This window comes from Tamandua tetradactyla, chromosome 6 (assembly GCF_023851605.1).
Source record: "Tamandua tetradactyla isolate mTamTet1 chromosome 6, mTamTet1.pri, whole genome shotgun sequence".
In the NCBI taxonomy this organism is placed as follows: Eukaryota; Metazoa; Chordata; class Mammalia; order Pilosa; family Myrmecophagidae; genus Tamandua; species Tamandua tetradactyla.
Window position 1 is genome coordinate 125,495,834 of NC_135332.1, and position 23,899 is coordinate 125,519,732.

Here is a 23,899-nt window from a genome sequence, read left to right on the forward strand (position 1 = left end):
GGACTTTTTGGTGAGGTTATTCACTTGAGGTGTGGCCCACCTCAGTCAGGACGAATTTTAACCCTAGTACTGGAGTACTGTATAAGGAGAATGAAATTCAGACACAGAGAGAGAAAGCCATAGGAAATAGCCAGAAACTGAAATTCTGCAGAACCCAGAAGAGAAGTGAGAGACCAGGAGGTGCTGCCATGTGCTTTGCCATGTGACAAACTATGGACCAAAGATCACCAGCAGCCAGCCCTAGCATGCCACCTTGATGGAGAAAGCATTACCTTGATTTGGACTTTTCCCTAACCTCAAAACTGGAAACAAATAAATTTCCACTGTTTAAGGTGACCCACTGTATGGCATTTGCTTGAGCAGCTAAGGAGACTAAAACAATATTCAATCACAACTGTAATATATATTATAACCTAACATAAAATCACTAAACGGAGTGTAAACTATAAATTTTAATAATGGAGATGTCAATTATACTTTTTGTTTAAAATTTTATTCATGATGGTCTTAATTAAAATAAATTTAATTGCAAAAACAATCTGTCATTATAATTCAGTATGAGATGTTTTAAGTACACATGATCAACTGTACAAATACAGTACTCATAATACTCAAGGCTTAGTATTATATATTTTTTAATGTATTAGGTGTACACAATAAAATAACCCCCATATTGAAAACTTTATAGGAGCACTTCTTATTTTACTAAATACAAGGCTCACAAAAGCCTATAATAAAACTTCTTAATTGTCTGTTCACATGTCAAGTGACAAGGCCAAACAATAAATTAATCCTTAAAAATATCTATGAATCAGTACAATTTTATTTCTGAGTTGGGAAAAACCACAGACCTTTAAGAAATATTTAAAGGCTGAAAAGAAAGCAGTGGAAATGAAATTAAATAGGGAGCTTGAGAAGAAAACACATAGTTCAATATTAACAATACAGTATATTTCCAGGTTCTAGATTTCCTATGCAAAACAAAAATCAGTGTAAACATCTTAAAAATATTCAATTTAGTAAACTGACATGCTGTATCTATATCAGATACCTGATGAGAGTGCCTTTAAAAATAGTTCCTCCTCTCTTACATGGGTACTTTAAAGTGATTCCAAATACTGCAATGCAGTGCTTTGGAAAATATATTAACTGCAGAAATGTCCACAATAAGAAATAACTAGTGGCATGGGAATGTGAAATGGTATGGAAATCTGAAATGTAAAAATGGATGTAACATACAGTGTTTTAAAGGATTATTAGATAAGTTTTGCTTCAAAAATACCTAAAGTAAACATACAGAATAAGCTCACGACTTTTATGAATCTGTTATAACTAGGAATTGCTGCCTTTAATATATTCATTCTTTCAGCACTTATTTTTGCAGCACGTGCTGTCTGAGAGGTACTTTGACAGCTATGTGTATACTGATGAATAAAACAAATAAGGTTCTCTGTAAAGAGAGAAGCCTTGGTATAAGAAGTCATTATACCCTTACAAATTTAATTAAATATGGCTTCTAGGACTAAAGAGAAAAAAGTATTTCCAGAAAAATATTTCCAACTTTCTAATTAAGAGTGCTTATGCATCTAAATAGCAAGTCAATATTTCAGGGGACCATATATACTTAGGAACTCAAATTTGCTAACTATTTCAGTTGATGCGATACCTGTCTCATGTATTGTATTGCCTTGATATTTTTCCCAAAGTAAAATCTTACCCATGAAAGTTTTTAAAACAATGAAACAAACATTTCATCTATTGTTGTATGCTGAGTCTTTGAGATACAGAACAAGTTCCAATTTTCTAATCTGAACATAAAAGACAATTTAAACCAAACACATTGCATATCTGAAACTGGTGCCCTAATTTTTTGCACCATACATCATCAAATCTGAGAAAAGCAAATGTGATTGTATAGTTGAAGCTGTTGTAATTAATCTTCATCATCTCTTTGAAAAGGTACTATCTGAATTTCTTTGGCTATCCTCTCGGCTAATGTTCTACTACTTGCAGCAATTATTCTTCGTGACATCAAATCAAATGGTCCACCTAAAATCAAATCAAACATGGAAAACTATTATATCTTGTACAAAAATAATTTATGTAAAACCAATATAGCAGTGTGTATTATAGTCAATCATATTTTAATACTTTCAGTTATCTTTCAAAAACCAACCCTGTCACAAAACTGTAAGTTTAAGCTTTAGCAGTAGATAAATGTATGTTTTCTTTTTTTTAAATAAACACCCATGGGGGGCTCTCAGCTCATACTAATCTGAAAAATCTCATTTCTTCTCTTTTTTTTCTTCTTGTGCACATGATTATTATAACTTTCACTACTTCTTTATTGTTTGACTCCATGGAATTGCCACAGCATTCTCCTTCCAATTTCCTTATTTTTTTGTTGCTTTTCTCCCAGAGCATCTGCGAATTCTTTTAACCCAGGTTCACCCTTCACCTTAAAAAATTTCACCATTACTTCTGAAGAGGCTTAGGGCACTTATTAAGTCAGTCCCAAACTAACATTGGTGCCTTAATCCTGGCTTCTATTTCCCAATGTTTGCTATTTTGACTTTACAAAAAAAAAAAAAAAAAAAAAAAAAGGCTTACTTTTGTTTTAAGAGTTACAGCACAACTAAATCAAAGGTTTAAAAAAAGAAAAGAAACAACAGCCATATATGAAAGTAAATTCAACAGATGAAAAGAGAAAAATGCCTTACGATTCAATTATTTTACCTGTTACATCTATTAGTACTCCACCAGCTTCAGTAACAATAATGCCAGCTCCTGCCATATCCCAGCAGTGAATCCCCATTTCATAATATGCATCTGCTCCTCCAGTTGCCACAAGGCACATATTTACAGCTGCTGTTCCAACACCCCGAATCCTAAAACATAATATTTAAAAATGGAGCAACTTTCCAGAAACCTACAACCTCCAGGTGGTCCCTGGACCAGATAAATCCTGTTATGCAGAGCAGGAGACCTTTCCAGAACATTAACTAGTTCCAGTCCCCTATCCCTCATTATTGACAGCCCCTTCCACATGAAAAAGTTAGAATGGGCATAGCCTAAATACCCCTGCGCCGGTCTGAATCTGTGGTGGACCTCAGAAAACCATGCCCTTTGATCCTCATTCAGTATTGGGAGCATTATGATTATTTCCATGAAGATGTGACCCACCCAATTGGGGGTGGTAACTTTTGATTAGATGATTTCCATGGAGGTGTGTCTCCATCCACTGAAGGTAGAGTTGCTTGCTGGAATCCTTCAAAAGAGGAAACATTTTGGAGAGAGTTCCTTTTGGTAGAGCCGCATGAAAGCCAGCAGACACTGCCATGTTCGCCATGTACCCTTCCAGCTGAGAGAGAAACGTTGAACATCGTTGGCCTTCTTGAACCAAGGTATCTTTCCCCGGATGCCTTAAAAGTAGACATGTCAACAGACTTGTTTTAATTGGGACATTTTCTCGCCCTTCATGTCAGCTGCATCCACAGGTGATGCCATTTGTAATCAGCCAAAGGGGAGTGTCTTCTGCAATGAGTGATGCTTAATCTAATCACAGAAGTGTAAACTAGCAACTTATTAAATTCCCCTTGTTAAAAGCCATTCTGTTTCTGGTATATTGCATTTCAGCAGCTAGCAAACTAGAATGGATTTTGGTACCAGAGAAGTGGTGTGCTGCTGCTGTGGTTTGCACATACCAAACATGATGGAACGGGTGTTTAAGTGGATAAGGGAAAGATTCTGGAGGAGTTGTGAGGAGCTTGATAGAGAAGGCCTAGAATGCTTTGAAGAGACTGTTTGTAGAAATGTGGACTCTAAAGACACTTCTGATAAAGTCTTAGACAGAAATGAGGTGTGTGTTATTATAGACTGGAAGGAAGATGAGCCTTGTTTTAAAATGGCAGATAATCTGGCAAAGTTGACTAGTGGCTTTGGCTGGAAGGCAGATTTTAAAAGCCATGAATTTGGATATTTAGCAGAAGAGATCTCCAAATTAAATGTTGGAAGTGCAGCCTGGTTTCTCATTGCAGCTTATAGTGAAATGTGACAGGAAAGAGATAAGCTGAAAACTGAACTCTTGGGTACAGAGAAACCAGAAATTGATGTCCTAGAAAATTCTGGGCTTCCAGGAAGGGAGACCCCAGAGAATAGTTTCCCACAGGAGGTCTTGGCCAAATGTGGAACCATTTCAGAGTTCAGCCATGATTGGATATGGAGTTATCCAGGAAAGATTTCTGGAAACTCCTTATGTCTGATGGGTATGATACAACACTACTGCATAGAAAGCCGATGAAAAGTGCTGTGGGACCTGTATAAACATAGCCACTGCCAGCCTGGACTCAGGGGTTCAGAGAAGGGACACATTGGAGGAAAAATAACTTCAGAGGCAAAACCATGGAGGCTGAGGTCTGAAGTAAAAAAGCCTGGGGCCAGGAGAGTGGACCCACCCAAGCCCGTGGAGATGGTGCGTTTGCCCCAAAGGCAGAGGATGGGCCTTCCACCTCGCTGCAGTGGAAGAGTCATGCTGCCTCAGGCCTTGGAGAGGGTGAAGCACATTCCTTGGGGTTTGGGGAGAGCCGGGCTGCCACCACATGGAGGGGTTGAGCGTGTGTCCCCGAGATGGCAGAGAGCCTGGGTGCAGCCCCAATGCTTGGAGAGGGTGGAGCCAAAAAAAAGGTGGTCTCCCCAATGTCCCACAAGGTTGTATTCAGAGAGAGGCAGGCCTCTGCTTAGGCCCTTGGAAAGGGTAGGACTGCCACTTTCAGAAGCCCCAAGGATAAATGATTCTCAGACTTTGAAATCTAATGGCCTTTGCCCTGCGGGTTTTCGAAACTATATGGGTCTGGTGACCCCTGTGTCCCTTCCTCCCTGTGGAAATGTGTATATGTATCCTATGAATGTTCCTCCTTTGTATGTTGGCAGCAAATAACTTGTTATGAGTTTTCAAAGGTCCAGAGCAAATGGAGAAAATTTTGCCTTAGGACAGACCATGCCTGTAACTGACTTGATGAGATTTTATACTGTCTCTAATTTGGTACTTCATTTGTATTGCTACTGAAAGGTTTAAGGTTTTCTGATATTGTTATGGAATGAATGTATTTTGCATTTGGAAAGAGCACATCTTTTTGGGGTCCAAAGTGTGGAATGTGCTGGTCTGAATCTGTGGTGGACCCCAGAAATGCCATGCCTTTTGATCCTCATTCAATATTGCTGGGTGGGAGCATTTTGATTGTTTCCATGAAGATGTGACCCACCCAATTGGGGGTGGTAACTTTTGATTAGATGATTTCCATGGAGGTGTGTCTCCACCCACTGAAGGTGGAGTTGCTTGCTGGAATCCTTTAAAAGAGGAAACATTTTGGAGAGAGTCCCTTTTGGTAGAGCCACATGAAAGGCAGCAGGCACTGCCATGTTCGCCATGTATCCTTCCAGCTGAGAGAGAAACGTTGAACGTCGTCGGCCTTCTTGAACCAAGGTATCTTTCCTCGGATGCCTTAAAAAGTGGACATGTCTACAGATTTGTTTTAATTGGGACATTTTCTTGGCCTTAGAACTGTAAACTAGCAACTTATTAAATTCCCCTTGTTAAAAGCCATTCTGTTTCTGGTATATTGCATTCCAGCAGCTAGCAAACTAGAACAACCCCTAAAGAGTGGAAGAAAGATCAAAGGTGATGGTAGAGTTATACAGAGAAGGTAGGGTTTAACAAATGAGTATGATTGCTGAATCATTATATTGATATTTCTTTTGTCTCCAGTTTCTTTAGCTAGAAGGAAAAACCTAAAATGGTAGAATTGCAACCCATACCAAACTCTGAGATCTGTTCTGCAAATAATTATTATATGCTTTGAAACGTATTGCTTTTTTGTATATGTGTTTTTGTCCAAAAAAGAAAAAAAAGTCAACTGGAGAGAAATTTGGAATAATTTGTTAATTCCAGGCTTTGCACTAAGAAATTAAAAATAAATTAAATTATCAAGTAGGAAATGAAAAGAGCTTACCCATGAATGGGAATGGAAAGAAGTTTTTCCATATTAGAAAGAACAATTCTTACGGTCTCTGGTGTTCTGGACGAGCCAAACTCTGTCACCAAGAGTGATTTTGTAATGTCTGAAAGAGAATGTTTTAAATAAACAGATAAGACTTTTATTATATTTTAATAATTAGAATCCTGGTGAAATTTTTGACATTTGTAATTTAGAGTAAACTAGAACATTTTTATCCCTCATGCTAGTTTTACCAAATTTGTTTCTTTCTAAGCTTTCAACAACACCGTTCCTGGAATTAGTTTTGTTAGTTGGAGTACCTTAGTTGACTCAGATAAATTAATATTTTAAGGAATGATTATCTCTTTAGAAATTAAGTTTTTTTTAAACAGACGGGGGATGAATAATCTAATTCTAATTTTATGATTTAATTGTTTGTTGACTTTTAATTTGAAGATAATTTCAAACTTACAAAAAATTGCAGAAATAAGAGCAATAGTATGTCCTGTTTACAGACTCACTTATTGTTAACATTTTACCCCATTTGCTTTATCATTTTAGTGCAAGTATTTAGAATTCTGATGATAAATTTATTATCACCAACTGATTATTTTTATAATCATCAAAGAGTATAGCATCCTAGGAACAAAATATTATATAAAACAATTTGAGTTCAAAATCCTTCTAGACTTAGATAATTTTCCCCTTAATCTCCCCAAAAGTTGTGTATAATCGATTTTCCTGCATACACAAAACCTTTAGTAGAAAATAAGAAAAAAATCCTCAATATAAAAAGTAGAATTTAGAAATTCAATCAAGTATTTATTTACAGATTTGAAATAAAAGCAGTACTGGCTCAAAGTTAAAATTAAGTGGTAGCTGTCTAATCTGACCTCCATTTACTAACTTAAGAGATTTTCCAATTATCTCCATTCCCTCTGAAACACTGTGATTGAAGCTCATGATACACCCAACACTCTTGGCTAATAGGCTACTCTCTAGTAAACTCCCATACTTCATCTCTTCCCAGGCATTGAGAAGGTATGATTAATAGATGTGTTTGTTCCCAATCATGTTTATAACTGTAGTACTTTTTGGCAAATACACAATGTAATTAAATATTATATAAAAGAAGAAAATGAATATAAAAATAGTTGTTTCTATGGAAACTACTACATCCCTTTAAATCAAGATGCACATTTTTTCACATGTAAACATTTCTGAGATTAGGATACATCTTTCAATCACTGGGTCCTAGAGTTAATGATAAGGAAATAAACTAAAAATCTGCTCTGAAATTAAATTTGGACAAGACAACTATAAAAGATTGAGAGGAAAAATGATACAAGTCTAGAAGATTTTGAATTCAAACTGTTTTGCAAGTATCTTTAAGTTTTTGCTGCACTTAAAAGAATCTGGTCAAAAGTCAGCTTCTCAGAGAACGGGGCAAGATGGCGGTTTAGTGAGGTGTGGAACTTAGTTTGTCCTCCAGAGAAGTTAGTAAATGGCCAGGAACAGTATAGAACAACTGCTGGGGCCACATCCGTGACTAGACATACAGTATACACCAGTGTGGGCAACCTGGACCAGGTGAGACCCCACACAGAACTCTAAGTCTCCCAAAACCACAGAGGCTGCCAGCGCCTCACCCCATGGACGTGGCAGGCTGCTTTCCTGAGGGGAAAAGAAACAGACTTTACAAGCAGCAAGGGCTTAGCTCAGCCAAGCTCCAACTGCAGAATTAATTAACAAATGCTTGAAAATAGGCCCCCAGCTCAGATAAACCTAAAATAAGAGCTAAAGGTACTAGGAGTTTTTGCCTCAGCAGAGAGGGGGCAGGGCTGACAAGACAAGAAACAAAAAAGAGGCTTTTTGAGTTGGACAGCACAAAATACTTGAAAAGAGCTGGACCTTAAAAAATGGGGACACATACAACCTGGAGATACATAGGGCCACTTACCAATTTAAGCTCTTGATTGACAAACCCCAGAAGCAGGGGTCCTGCTCTGAAAAGGACTTTTCTTTTTGTCTTGTTTCCATTACTTAACAGCTCATTAGATAGAACTAGATGGCTTCTCAGGCTGCAGCACTACCCCAGGCAAGGGCAGAACTAAACTTGACTGAGAGACAAAGTAACTAGTCAGGTGAAAGGAGTTAATTCCCTAAAGACTGTACCTTCCTCAAGAGAAAGGTGTGGCCTAGCTCAAGTGGAATCTCTCCCTCAAGGAATTCAGACCCCAGGGACTGAAAAACTAAAGCAATTAATGCCAACCTACAACTTCCCTTCTCTCTCAACCAGGTCTCAAGCAGAGAGAATCTGTTCAAGTTTAAAGCATCATGCCATTTTACCCTGGTGGGAAGCCTTGTGCAGACAAGTACCACATACTGTGCAGAAGAGGAAAAACACAGAGTCTAGAGGCTTCATAGGAAAGTCTTTCAACCTGCTGGGTCTCACCCTCAGGGAAAACTGATGCAGGCAACTCTTTCTTCCTAAGAGAAGTCTAGGCCAGTCTGGGAAAATTTGACTGCAGTCTATAATATCTGAGGAGATCCTCCTCAAAAAAAAAGGCTCCACACAGGTAGTGCAAGGAAAAGAAAAACAAGAACTGAAAAATTCTGATCAGTTAAACAGAACCTATGCTACAGGTCAAAGACCAGATAGAGAACAAAGCCACCCAGCAAGAAAAGCACAGGTAAAAGAGGGAAAGTAAACTCCAGAATAAACTAACTAAGGAAATCAAATGCCTAGATGTCAGCAAAAAATAACCAGTATACTAGGAAAAGCAAAAATATGGCCCAGTCAAAGGAATAAATCAACAATTTAAATGAGATACAAGAGCTGAAACAACTAATTCAGGATGTTTGAACAGACTTGGAAAATCTCATCAAAAATCAAATCAATGAGTTGAGGGAGGATATAAAGAAGGCACTGGGCAAACAAAAAGAAGAAATTGAAAGTTTGCAAAAACAAATCACAGAACTTATGGGAATGAAAGGCACAGTAGAAGAGATGAAGTAAAACAATGGAAACCTACAATGATATATTTGAAGAGGTAGAAGAAAGGATTAGTGAACTAGAGGACTGGACATCTGAAATCCGACACACAAAAGAAAAGACAGATTCCAAGATACTTATTAATCAGACTTTCAGATGTGAAAGAGAAAGAGAATTTTGAAAGCAGCAAAAGAAAAGCAATCCATCACACACAAGAGAAGCCCAGTAAAACTATGTGTGGATTTCTCAGCAGAAACCATGGAGGTGAGAAGGCAGTGGTATGATATATTTAAGATTCTAAAAAAGAAAACTGCCAACCAAGAATTCTATATCCAGCAAAACTGTCCTTCAAAAATGAGGGAGAATTTGGAAAATTTCTGATATTCTTGCAAGCAATGGGGACAAACAAATCAACAGCCATGCCCTCGATCTTGGGGTTCACCCCTATGAAACATCCCTGAGAAGGATAGGCTAAGCCTACTCAAAATTAGGCCTAAGAGTCACCCCCCAGAGAACCTCTTTTGTTGTTCAGATGAGGCTTCTCTCTCTAAACCAACATGGCAAACAAACTCACTGCCCTCACCTTCTATGTGGGATATGATTCCCAGGGGTGTAAACCTCCCTGGCAATATGGGAGAGAAATCCTGAGATGAGTTGAGACTTGGCATCAAGGGATTGAGAAAACCTTCTTGACCAAAAGGGGGATGAGAGAAATGAAACAAAATAAACTGTCAGTAGCTGAGAGATTCCAAACAGAGTCAGGTATCCTGGAGGTTATTCTTATGCTTTATACAGATATCCCCTTTTAATGGCTAGAGGGGAAGTACCTGAGAAAAATGTAGAGCTGCTTCAGTAGCCGTATTTCTTAAAGATGATTGTATAATGATATAGCTTTCACAATGTGACTGCGTGATTGTGAAAACCTTGGTCGCACCTTTTATCTAGGGTCTGAACAGATGAGTAAAAAATATGGATAGAAAATAAATAAATAATACGGGGCACAAAGGTTAAAATAAACTGGGTAGATGGAAATACTAGTTCTCAATGAGAGGGAGGGTAAGGGGTATGGTATGTATATGCTTTTTCTTTTTTATTTCTTTTTCTGGAGTGATGCAAATGTTAAAAAAAATGATCATGGTGATGAATACACAACTATGTGATGAAATTGTGAACCAATGACTGCACACCATGGATGAAATGTTTGTACGTTTAAGAATATTTGCATGTTAAATTTTAACAATAAAACATTAAAAAAAAGAAAAGTCAGTTTCTCAAAGAAGTCTACCCTGAATAACAACAACAACAAATCTGAAAAGGTGAACTGTAGAAAATGCTGGATGTGGTTAATGCAAGAAAAGTGATTCAAAACTTCCATCAGCTGCTACAGAAAAAGAAGACTTAAAACTCCCCACCATCTAGCTCATAAAAATGTACATGTATCATTTTCAATCATTAAGAATTCCTAGCTTTAAACAAACTTTTTTTCCTATTTGTTGCCCAATAATTGGTCCCAATAGTATCAGATAAGAGAAATGCTACAAAGAATTTGAAATGCGATGGTTAAAACAATTAACTATGAATTGTACAAGGGCAAAGAACTGGTCTTATTCATCTTCCCATCTCCAGCATGATGCTGAATCTGAACTACTTTGTTAAACAACATTAGCTTTCCCTGCTACCACTGTTGGGGATTGAATTATGCCCCCTGCTAAAGACATGTTCAGGTCCTAACTTGTGGTCCTGTAGATGTGAACCAATTTGTTAAGCAGGACCCTTGAAGATGCTATTATTAAAGTGTGTCCAAACTCAATGTGCATGGGCCTTAATCCAATACAGCCAAAATTCTTATAAGCAAAGGAAATTGGAAACAAAGAGGAAATCATGGGGAACAGCCAGAAGCCAGAAGTCAAGGAAACCTGGAAGAGAAAGGAGAAGCTGACATATATATTGTTATGTGATGAAAAAGCCAAGGAACCCCAAACACTGCTGATCAGCCAGCAGAAGATACTGAAACCAGGAGAAAGCAAGCCTTCTAGCCTCTGAAACCAAGAGCCAACTACAAAATCCCTGTGTTAAGCCATCCACTGTATAGTAAACCCACTGTTTAGTAGCCAGGAAACTAAAACAACCACATTCAAAACTGAGCTCAAAATTTTAAAATGAAGAGAAGGTAAACAAAATTTAAGAATTAGTTAACACTTGAAGAACTCCAGAGGTTAATGAACAAATAACAAGAAAATAAAAGTATATGGGCTGGTTTGAAAGGATGTATGTCCCCTAGAAAAGCCATGTTTTAATCAAAATCCCATTCCCTATTTTATACTGTATGTTTGAAACTGTAATCAGATCATCTCCCTGGATGATGTGATTCAGTCAAGAGGGACTGTTAAACTGGATTAAGTGACGACATGTGTCCACCCATTTGGGTGGGTCTTGATAAATTTCTGGAGTCCTATAAAAGAGGAAACATTTTGGAGAATGAAAGAGGTTTGGAGAGAGCAGGGAATGCTGCAACACCATGAAGAAGAGAGTTCTCGAGCTAGTGACCTTTGGAGATGGAGAAGGAAAATTCCTCCCTGGGGAGCTTCATGAAACAGGAAGCCAGGAGAAGCTAGCAGATGATGCTGTGTTCGCCATGTGCCCTTCCAGATGAGAGAGGAACCATGACCGTATTCACCATGTGCTTTTCCACTTGAGAGAGAAACCCTGAACTTCATTGGCCTTCTTGAACCAAGGTATCTTTCCCTGGATGCCTTAGATTGGACATTTCTATAGACTTGCTGTAATTTTCTCAGCCTTAGAACTATAAACTAGCAACTTATTAAATTTCCCTTTTTAAAAGCCATTCCATTTCTGGTATATTGTATTCCAGCAACTAGCAAACTAGAACAGTATACAATAGCAATCCCACCAAAAATAAAGAAATAAACCCACCTTCTTGTTGTGAAACCTGTAGCTTTTGACCGTTACAAAAGGCACCTTTTCCTTTCTGGCCAGTATACATTTTATCCTCCACACAACTGTATACAACTCCAAATTCCATCTGCAGAAGGAAACAAGTCTCTTTTGCCAAACCTGAATTTTTTTTTCATTAAATCAATATTTTTTCGAAGAAAGTAACAAGAAAATCTGATATGCTAATAATGTAATCAAGTGGCTAAACTATTGTACCCATAAACTGCTAATTTCCAAGAACAGGCCATCAGATATGATATCCCTGACTTTTCTCCCATCCATTTCTAAACTTAAGAAAGAGTACCCACCTTGACCACTCTCCTTCTTGCCTTAGACAGAGATCTTTTCTACTCTCGAAGGTGAATCCTTCCTCCTATGTTATGAATACTATCTCCTTCACACATTCTCTGAAAAACTTGCTCCATCTTCTCTTGGATTTTTCTTCTAGTACCTAATTCCTAAGTCTTTCCCTCCACCAAATTTTTCCTTAACCTAATTAACCCCTTTAAGATGCTAACCTTTCCTTTTTCCTCCACTGCTAAAGTGGAGACTGTACTTTATTTATTTTATATAAAGAGACTGTATCCTCTTCATACAATTTGATTTCTTCCTTGGTCACTCATTCTTCTGAAAGACCCCTTAGAGATATCCCAAAGGAACTCTTACTGACTAAATGGCTTCCCTGAAGAAGTGGAGACTGCTGACCATTACTTCTCAATATTTACTCATTGCCTACATGTTTCAAGCAGTACTTTTAAATCACTTACCTCACTTACTAATCCATCTTAGTTCATTTTTTACGAATCTTCTCTACCTAGCCCTTAAAAGTTGTGCAGCTCAGGTTTTTCCTTCTTTCATTTCTTTTTTAATTATCTATATCCTTATAAGACTGGGTCTTTCCAGTCCATTAATTCAACTACCACCTATAATTTTGGCTCTCATCAACCCCATCATCACAGGGAAGAACCTAGTCTTGCAGAAACCTCAAAGAGGCTAAACTCACTCAATGATTGAATCACATTCCATTCCTTTCCAAACATCCTCCTTCAAATTTATCTTAAAAACACTTTTTTTTTGGCATGGGCAGCTCCAGGAATCAAACCTGGGTCTCTGGCATAGCAGGCAAGAATTCTGCCACTGAGCCACCATAGCACCGCCCTCAAAAACAGCTTTGATTTTGGCATTTCCTCAGCTAGTTTCACTGTCCCCCTACCCTAGTTTAGAACCCCCTATCCTTTTAATATAATCTCTGAATTGTTGGAATTATCTTTCACTTTCCTTTTAAAAACCTCTACTGGTTTCCTATTGCCTAAAAACAAAATCTAAATTTTCTGGCATGGATGGGCTGTGATGACTTACAATATGGCTACAGTTTACCTCCTCAACCTCTCCTCCTACCACTTCCAATGTTTCACTCACTATGAACATCTTATCACTCCCCGTATACATCATGCCCTTTAATTTCTCCAAGCTGTTTTTTCTAATTAAAATGTTTTCTTTTTCTTCTTTATCTGGCAAATTCCTAATTTTCTAAGACTCAGCTGAAATGACTACCCCCTCTGTTCTGAAGATTTTCTCACCCCACTCTTGGCAGAATTAGTTATATCCGTGTTTATACAGTATTTTTCTAGTTCCACCACACATCGCTTGTTCACACATCTAACTTCTGCACTGAACTGTGAGTTTAAAGGTAGAGATAGCACATAGCCCAGGACTAATTATATGCTAGATGCTTACTTAGTTTTTTTTGGAATATCTCAGTGATTAACACAAACTCATGGTTAAGCCTCCACTTGTATTAATTCATGCTTTTACTTTCAGAAATGTCTTAACTACTTTGCATGCATTCAGATGCAATATATCACATATAATATGTGAGTAAACATCATTCACTGCCTGACCTACCAAACAGTAAGGAAATGTAATAGCTACAGATTTTACTCCATGGGGCTTTGTATAGAAAGTGTTAAATTATATTTATATTCCTGAACATATTATGTACTTTCCTACCATACTCACGCCCCTGCCACTTTCTAGTCTTTAGATGTCTCCCTTCATTGACACCTATTAAAGCATTTCTAGCTTAAATCCTGCCACTTCCATTAAGCATTCCAGATCACACTCCAACACCTATAATCTCAAACTATACTGTATATAACACATATACATGTTATATAATGGTGATTAAAACACATAATGGTGATTAATTAGTGAATTATATTTCAGCTACCTGTGTGTATTTTTCTATATAACTCCTGCTTTTCAAAAAACATCAAATTTTCTTTATTGGAAAAAGTATCATAATTTTAACAGTCATGTAGCTCATATTTGAAATAATGCAGTTATATAAATTGAATATAGAGGCAAACAAATTTACTATAGAAACACATTTACTTTCTCAGAAAATGACAGCAAGGCATTTTACCAACCATAAATTTAAAACATACCTTTTTATTTACAACAAAGCCAATTGAAACAGCTACAAAAGGAAATCTTAAAAAAAAGAAACCACAAATTTAGCGAGATAGAATTTATTTTCAATAAACGTTTGTTTTTTTTCATAATATAATTTCTTGTAAAACTTTTCACAACTGTATATAAACTGGTTCTCTGCAAAAAGCAAGATGTAGAACAATGTGTACAGTATGTGACCCTCTGTATAAACCGGAGGGTGGGGACAATATACATACACACATACCTACAGGTTGTTTCTATAGGCATGACACATCTTTGAAAGGATTCATATGAAATCGATAACAATGGTCATCTCCACAAGTGGGTACTGGGAAATGGAAAAGTAGTAGGAGGGACACTGTATTGCATACCACTAATCTTTTGAATATTGAATATGGTGAATATAGTAACAATATAAAAAAATTAATAAAAATTAACTCAAAAATTTTTTTTTAATTCATCTTATGTTATTGAGCATGGTTAAAATGAAAAGACTCATCCTTGGTCATTTTTCCCACAACTGGATCCATGATAAACACAGCTACTGAATGTACAAAATAAATTACCTCTCTTTATTCTAACACCAAATTTGGAGGTTCACATCTGAAAAGGTAACTGTTTGCCACAGTTACTGATATGGCAGTTTGAATACATAGGTTGTAATTTCTGACCCAGAAGAGAATCAAGATCAAGAAAATGGACAAAATAGGTTTAACATAACTATTGAAAATAAAAGCTTCTAAAAATATCTGGTATTGAGTTTATATTTTAAGAAAAAATGGGAACATACTGTACACATTGTATTATAATCTTCTCTTCTGGTGTTAAAATATATCATGAGCATCTTTCCACATTTAAAAGCTATCACAAATAGAGTCTAGATCTTAGCTGTATAGTCTTTTAACAATTCCAAATGTAGTAAAGATGTACACATCTACAGAACAACTTCAAATACATCTATGTATAATTCCAACAAACAAGGCTACTTATTTAAAGATAATTCATTTCAACTCTCATTAGTAATTCTGTCAGGTTTTCTTCTAGTTATAATATTCTGAGTTATAATATACTTACTCTGTGTCAAGCAGTATACTAAATAATTTCTGATATAAATGTACTACTTATTAATTCTATAAGTAAAGAGGGTATATAATATAATATACCCTCTTTATACATGAGAAAATAGAAGCTCAGAAAGACTGAGCAACTTGCCCAAGGTCACAAAGCCAACAGGGAAGCAAGAAGATTCAAATACAAGTCTGCTCACCCTAAAACCCATGCTGATTTTAACACAATCTCTCTCATTCTAAAGAGGCAATACTCCAATGATGACTGTCATTTTTTCGTTTGTTGATATTAAAACAGCCACTAAACCTCCTAAGTAGAAGCACTGTTGCTTGCTTACATTTTAATGTGGTTCCAACAGTGAGAAAAAGCATGGTGAACAGGGCACTTCACAGCACAAGACAAATCCATAACATTAATATTTTTACCTTCTCATATCTGGTGAAAATATATTTTGCCCTGTTATTATATTTTATATACTCTTTCTGTGAATAAAGAAGTATAAACAGTTACACAATTTTCTAAAATATACATGTTACTGAACAGAGTACCATGAAGGTCCATCTGTTTTATACACAAACAGTAATTAAGTATTTAAAATGTTAAAACCTACCTATGTACAAAGTTAGTTGTTCCATCAATAGGGTCAATGATCCACGTGGGGTTGTCAGTTAAGATACTTTTCTCCCCAGCTGCCACAGATTCCTCACCAATGAAACTAAAAGCAAGAATGAGAAACTCTCAGTCTTTACATTGTTTGCAGCAATTTTCAAACCGTAACATTTCCTTAGCTACACAGAGTCTAATACCAAACAATGAAAGTCGGTGCACTACATTTCTCTATTGTTGCTCCTTTTTTTCCTTCCTGTGAAAACTGGTAGAAGTGAGAAAAGTTGTCCGGCGCCGTCTCGCTCAGCTTCTGGTCCCCGGCCGGCGGAGGGAACAGGAGGGAGAGAGAGGCAGACGCAGACAAACCGACTCAAGTGACAGACACGGGTTCGAGACACGCTGCAGTTGTGAGCACAGACCTTTACTGGAGCTAAGCTTGCAAGCTCTGTTACAAATTCCGCGCGGGACAGAATACCCCGCGGGGGAACAACCTCTATGCGGCCGTCAGGTACGGCTCCCTATGGGTCGTCTCCACCCACCCTGTCCGGGTAACCTCTTATATACTGTGCCCAAACCCAATAGGTTAGTGCCACGTATACAGAGGTGATTGGAAGATAGGGTTGGTGGGCGCGTGCGTCATTTGCGGAAGCAGGATGTGAGTGCCATCTTGGCTCACTCGATGGGCGGGGGGAACTCTAGGGCAGGCTGCGGCGTGTCCACTAGGCCCGACCCGGGAGGCGGCTCTCCACAAAAAGTTTTATTTACTTCCCCCAGAGCAAAGTCAAATGAAAAATAACAAAATTCAGCATGTACATGCACACACACCTGAAAAGGCATTTGATCCAGGTGAGGAATCATTAAAGAAATATGTCCACAAATTCTCTAATACACCTTGCCTTCAGTGTGAGCTGGATTTAGTGACTTCATTTCTAACCAATAAGATAAAGCACAGTGATATTATACAACTTTGGAGACTGACTCACAAAATGGTATTGTGGCTTCCTTCTTGTTCTCTCTCTTGTGCTGGAGGAAGCACCTGCCACATTGTGAATTGCTCTATGGAGAGGCTCACATGGCAAGGAACTGAGGGAAGCTACTGGCCTACCACCACACACAAGCACTGTCGTCTGTCAACATTCACAGAAGTGACCAGATCAATCAGCCTAGTCAGCCATGAGATGATGCCAATCATGCTTCCAGTGTGACTGTAACTTCATGAGAGGTCCAGGCAAGTCATTCAGCTAAGCCACCCCTAGATTTCTGACTGAAGGAAACCATCAGATAAATGTTTGTGGTCCAGAGCTGATAAATTTTATTTATATGGAATAACTAATACAGAGAACAATATATAAATATGAACAAAGTCATGTTCAATAAGACAGCAAATCATTTACCAAAATTATTGTGTCTACATGCTTCTCTATAACATGCTATGCAATAAATCTTAGGTAAATTCCATAAATGGTTTCTGAGTTTTCTTCTTCCTTTCCTACTCTTTTTTTTGTCTTGTTTTTTCAATTCACACATCATGCAATCCATCCTAAGTGTACAATCATTGGCTCTTGGTATAATCACACTATTAAGCATTCACCACCATAATATGAAAACATTTTCATTTTCTCCAAAAAAAGTATCCCATATCCCTTATACCCCCTATCATTGACATTTAGCTTTGGTATAGTGCCTTTGTTACAATTAATGAAAGAATATTACAATGTTACTGTTAACTATAGATCTTAGTTTGCATTAACCGTATTTTTTCCCACATTCCACTCCATTATCAACACCTTGTAATAATGATGTTCATTTGTTCTAGTTCATGTAAGAATTTCTTATATTTCTACAGTTAACCATAGTCATCATCCACTATAAGTTTTGCTATGTTATATAGTTCGTTTTTACCCTCTAGCTTTCCTTCTATTGACATACCCAATCCTAATCTTCCCCTTTCAACTATACTCGCACTTAGCATTGTTACACTTACAGAACTGTGTAAGTATTGAGCTATCCATTTCAAACCTTTAAAATCAACTTTATTAAATATTCTGTACTCCTTAAGCATCATTTGCCCAATTTCTACCCTGAGAACCCATGCTCTCCAATTTAACTCCCAGAGTTTGCTCATTATAATTAGTTCATATTAGTGAGCCCAAACAACATTTGCCTTTTGCTTCTGGCTTATTTCACTCCACATAATGTCCTTAAAGTTCATCCACAATGTTGCATGCATCATGACTTCATTCTTTCTTACAGCGGAATAATATTCCACTGTATGAATATACCGCAGTTTGTCTGTCTGCTCATCAGTTGATGGACATTTAGGCTGTTTTCATCTATTAGCAATCATGAATAATGCCACTATAAACACTGGTATGCAAATATCTATTCAACTCCCTGCTTTCAATTCTTCCAAGTATATAGCTAGTAATGGGGTTGCAGGATCATATAGCACTTCTATACTTAGCTTCCTGAGGAACTGCCAAACTGCCTTCCAAAGTGATTGTACCATTTCATATTGCCCAAAATGATGACTAAGGGTACCTATTTCTCTACATTCTCTCTGGCACTTGTAGTTTTCTAGTGAGTGTGAAATGGTATCTCAATGTGGTTTCAATTTGCATTCCCTAATAGCTAGTGAAGTTGAGCATCTTTTCGTATGCTTTTCAGCCATTTGCATTTCTATATCTTTTGCCCATTTTTAAACTGAGTTGCCTTTTGGTTGTTGAGTTGTAGGATTTCTTAATATATTCTAGATATTAAACCCTTATCAGATATGTGGTTTCCTAATATTTTCTCCCATTGAGTAGGCTGTCTTTTTAGTTTCTTGACAAGGTCCTTTGACACGCAAATGTATTCAATTTTGAGGAGACCCCATTAATCTATTTCTTCTTTCATTGTTTGTGCTTTGGGTGTAAGGTTAAGAACCCACTTCCTCCCACAAGATCTTTAAGATGCTTCCCTACATTTTCTTCTAGGAGTTTTATGGTCCTAACACTGTTTAGGTTTTTGATCCATTTTGAGATAAATTTTATAAGGTGTGAGAGAGGGATCCTTTTCATTCTTTTGCATGAGAATCTATGCATAAGTTCTTCCAGTCCCATTTGTTGAAGAGACCATTGTGTCTCAGGTGAATGGACTTGGCTGCCCCGTCAAAAATCAATTGACCAGAGATCTGAGGGTCTATCTCTGAACTCTCAACTCAATTCCAATGGTCAGTATATCTATCCTTATGCCAGAACGATGCTATTTTGACCACTGAAGACTTGAATATACTTTAAAGTCAAGAAACGAGAGGCCTCCAACTTTGTTTTTCTTTCTCAAGATGTTTTTGGTTATTTGGGGCACTTTGCCCTTCCAAATAATTTGATTACTGGTTTTACTATTTCTGCAAAGCTGTTGGGATTTTGATTGGTGTTGCCTTGAATCTGTAGATCATTTTGGGTAGAAATGACATCTTAACTATATTTAGTCTTCTGATCTATGAACAAGGTATGTTCTTCCATCTACTTAGGTCTTCCTAGATTTCTTTTAGTAATGTTTTGCAGTTTTCTGTGTATAGGTTCTTTACATTCTTGATTAAATTTATCCCTAGATATTTGATTCTTTTAGTTGTTATTGTGAATGCAATTTTTTTTTCTTGATTTCTTCCTCAGATTCCTCATTACTAGTGTATGCAAACTACTGACTTTTGTGTGTTGATCTTGTATTCCACCACTTTGCTGTACTTCTTAGCTCTGGTAGCTTTGTTGCAGATTTTTTTGGACTTTCTAAATATAGGATCATTTCATCTGTATATGTGAAAGTTTGACTTCTTCCTTTCCAATTTGGATGTCTTTTATTTCTTTTTCCTGTCCAATTGCTCCAGCTAGAACTTCCAGCACAAAATGCTGAATAAGAGTGGATATCCTTGTCTTGTTCCAGATCTGGAAGGCTTTCAGATCCAGATCTGGGAGGCGTTCCATCTTTTCCCATTGAGTGATGTTAGCTGCAGATTTTTCATATGCCCTATTTCAGTTTGCAAAAGCTGCCAGAATGTAATATACCACAGATGGGTTGGCTTTTATAAAGAGGACTTACTAAGTTACAAGTTTACAGTTCTAATGCCATAAAAATGTCCAAACTAAGGAATCAGAGAAAGATATCTTGACTCAAGAAAGGCCAATGGCATCTGGAACACCTCTGTCAGCTGGGAAGGCACATGGTGGGTGTCTGCTGGTCCTCTGATTTCTGGCTTCAAACCGCTTGACTGGGGGCATTTTTTCTGCATCTCCAAAAATGTTTCTGCTTATGTTGGCTCTAAGCTCCCTCTCTGTGAACTCTCTTAAAGATTCCAGTAAACTAATTAAGACCCACTGTTGTAATCTGCTAGCTGCTGGAATGCAATATACCAGAAATGGAATGGCTTTTAAAAAAGGGAATTTAATAAGTTGCTAGTTTACAGTTCTAAGGCCAATAAAATGTCCCAATTAAAGCAAAGTCTATAAAAAAATGTCCAAATTAAGGCACCAAAAAGAGGTTACCTTCACTCAGGAAAGGCCAATGAAGTTTAGGGTTTGTCTCTCAACTGAAAAGGCACATGGCAAACATGGCAACATCTGCCAGCTTCCTCTCCAAGCCTCTTGCTTCAAGAAGCTCCCCCAGGGAGTTTTCCTTCCTTATCTCCAAAGGTCTCTGGCTGCATCGGCTCTCCTGGTGGCTCTCTAAAATCATTCTAAAGGAACTCTCTTCAAACTGTTTCCTTTTATAAAGGATTCCAGTAAGCTAATCAAGACTCACCTGGAATGGGTGGCGTTGCATCTCCATGGAGATAACCTAATCAAGTTCCAATATACAGTGCTGAAGAGTGATTAAACGAAAAGGCTACCTCCACAAATGGATCAGGATTAAAACATGGCTTTTTTAGGGTACATGATCCTTTCAAACTAGCATACCTACCTTGAATAGGCAGAGTCTCATTCTCCATCTAATCAAAAGGGCCAACCCACAACTGGGTGGGCCACATATCCATGGAAGTAATCTAATCAAGAGGTCATGCCCACAACTGGGTGTGTCCCATGATCACAGAAACAACCTAATCAAGAGTTTCAATATACAATATTGAATCAAGATTAGAGGAATATGGCTTTTCTAAGATACATAAGAATTTTAAATCAGTACCTGCCCTTTATTATGTTGAGGAAGTTTTCTTTCAAACCTATCTTTTGAAGTGTTTTTATAAGAAAGGATGTTGGATTTTGTCAAATGCTTTTTCCTCATTAATCAAGATGATCATGTGGATCCCCCCTACAATCTGTTAGTGTGATGTATTGCATTAATTGATTTTCTTGTGTTGAACCAGCTTTGCATACCTGGATAAATCCCACTTGATCTTGGTTATATAATTTTTTCATGTACTGCTGGATTCAATTTTCAAGCATCTATAGTGTTTCGGTTTGCTAAAGCTGCTTGAATATAATATACTAGAATGGATTGGCTTTTTCTTAAGGGGACTTATTAGGTTACACAGTTATAGTTCTAAGACCACAAAAATACCCAAACTAAGGCCTCAAGAAGATACCTTCACTGAAGAAAAGCCGATGGCATCTGGGGTTCCTCTGTCACAAAAGAAGGGACATGGTGATGTCTGCTGGCCTTTCTCTCCTGGGTTGGTTTCAAAATGGATCTCTTAGTTCCTGTGGGTTCTCCTATCTTCTCCTGGGGTGTTTTCTTTTTCTCTTAGCTTCTCTTGGCTCTGAGATTTTTTCAAAATATTTCTCTCTTAAAGGATTCCAGCAAGCAGATTAAGACCCATTTTGAATGGGCAGGGTTACATTTCCATAGGAATAACCTAATCAAAAGTCACCACCCAGCAATAGGTCTGGGTTAAAAGAACACAGGCTTTTCTGGGGTACATCACAGATTCAAACCAGCATATAGAGTAATTAGAGAAATTAGTCTAATTTTTTTTCTTATAATATCTTTATCTGGCTTTAGAATTAGGTGATAGTGAATTTACAGAATGAGTTAGGTAGTGTTTTTCCCTCTTCAATTTTTTGGGAGAGTTTGAGCAGGACTGATAGTCAATTCTTGAAATGCTTGGTAGAATTAACCTGTGAAGTTATCTGTTCCTGAACTTTCATTTTTGGGGAGGTTTTTGATGACCAATTCAATCTCCTTACTTGTGATTAGTTCATTAGGGTCCTCCATTTCTTCTAGAGTCAGTGTAGGTTGTTCAGGTATTTCTAGGAAGTTGTCCATTTCATCTAAGTTATCTAGTTTGTTGTCATACGGCTACTCACGGTATCTTTTTTTTTTTTTTTTTTTTTTGCATAGGCAGGCACCAGGAATTGAACCCGGGTCTCTGGCATAGCAGGTGAGAACTCAGCAGGCTGAGCCACCATGGCCCACCCTCACAGTATCCTTTTATGATCTCTTATTTCTGTAGGGTTGGTAGGGAATGCCCCCCTCTCATTTCTGATTCTATTTATTTACATATCCTTTTTTTGGTCAGTCTAGCAAAAGGTTTGTCAATTTTATTGATTTTCTCAAATAACCAACTTCTGGTTTGTTGATTCCCTCTATTGTTTTTTAATTCTCAATTTTACTGATTTATACTGTACTCTTTGTTATTTCTTTCCTTTTGTTTGCTTTGGGGTTAGTATGCAGGTCTTTTTCTAGGTCCTTCAGGAGTGCCTTTGTCTTAGACTTAAGCGCTTTCTTTTTTTTAAACATAAACATTTAGGGCAATAAATTTTCCTCTCAGCAATGCCTTTGCTGTATCCCGTAAGTTTTAATATGTTGTGTTCTCATTTTATTTGTCTCAAGATAACTACTGATTCCTCTTCTAATTTCTTCTTTGATAGAGTGTGTTGTTCAGGGCAGGCCACAATGGATCAGCAGACAGAGTTCTAGCTTGCCATATTGGAGACCTGGGTTCGAATCCCGCTGCCTGTCTATGCAAAAACAAAACAAAACAAACTAACAAACAAAAAATCCAGCAAACATTTTTGTGGGACAGAAATCCTAGAATGAGCTGAGACTCAGCATCAAGGGATCAAGAAAACCTTCTCGACCAAAAGGGGGAAGAGTGAAATGAGATAAAATTAAGTGTCAATGGCTGAGAGATTCCAAACAGAGTTGAGAGGTTATCCTGGAGATTACTCTACACATTATATAGATATCACCTTTTTAATTAAGGTGTAATGGATAGGCTGGAGGGAACTGTCTGAAAACATACAGCTGAGTTCCAGTAGCCATGTTTCTTGAAGATGATTGTATAATGATAAAACTTTTGCAATGTGACTGTGTGATTGTGAAAACCTTGTATCTGATGCTCCTTTTATCTACCTCATTGACAGATGAGTAAAACATATGGATTAAAAATAAATAACAGGTGGAACAAATACTAAAATAAATTTAGTAAATTGAAAAAACAAAAGAGTGTATTGTTTAATCTCCATAAACTGGTGAATTTCCCAGTCCTCTGCCTGTTATTGATTTCCAGCTTCATTCCATTATGAACAGAGAAAGTGATTTGTATAATTTCAGTCTTTATAAATTTATAGAGACCTGACTTGTGACCCAATATGTGGTATAGCCCAGACAATGATCCATGAGCACATGGAAGAATGTATATGTCTGTTACATATAATTCATTTATCATGCTATTCAAGATTTCTGATCCCTTATTAATCCTCTGCCTAGGTGTTCTATCCATTGATGTGAGTGATGTATTGAAGTCTCCAACTACTATTGTAGAAATGTCTTTTTCTCCCTTCAGTGTCGCCAGTGTTTGCCTGATGTATTTTGAGCACCCTAGCTAGCTGCATAAGTATTTTTTATTGTTATT

At 37.3% G+C, this 23,899-nt stretch overlaps 1 protein-coding gene across 3 annotated transcripts in view; it reads right to left on the bottom strand.

Annotated features, from left to right (window-relative positions):
- Positions 1-501: 501 nt before the first annotated feature.
- IMPA1 (inositol monophosphatase 1) overlaps positions 502-23,899 on the bottom strand; it is a 35,553-nt gene continuing 12,155 nt past the window's right edge. For all 3 annotated transcript variants that reach the window (XM_077167089.1, XM_077167090.1, XM_077167091.1), the window contains 6 exons: positions 16,076-16,180; positions 14,391-14,436; positions 11,923-12,031; positions 6,009-6,117; positions 2,737-2,888; positions 502-2,049 (listed from right to left, as the gene is read on the bottom strand). In XM_077167089.1, the coding sequence (XP_077023204.1) occupies positions 1,934-2,049; positions 2,737-2,888; positions 6,009-6,117; positions 11,923-12,031; positions 14,391-14,436; positions 16,076-16,180 (637 nt within the window). In that variant the 3' untranslated portion in view covers positions 502-1,933. The remainder of the gene's footprint in view (positions 2,050-2,736; positions 2,889-6,008; positions 6,118-11,922; positions 12,032-14,390; positions 14,437-16,075; positions 16,181-23,899) is intronic.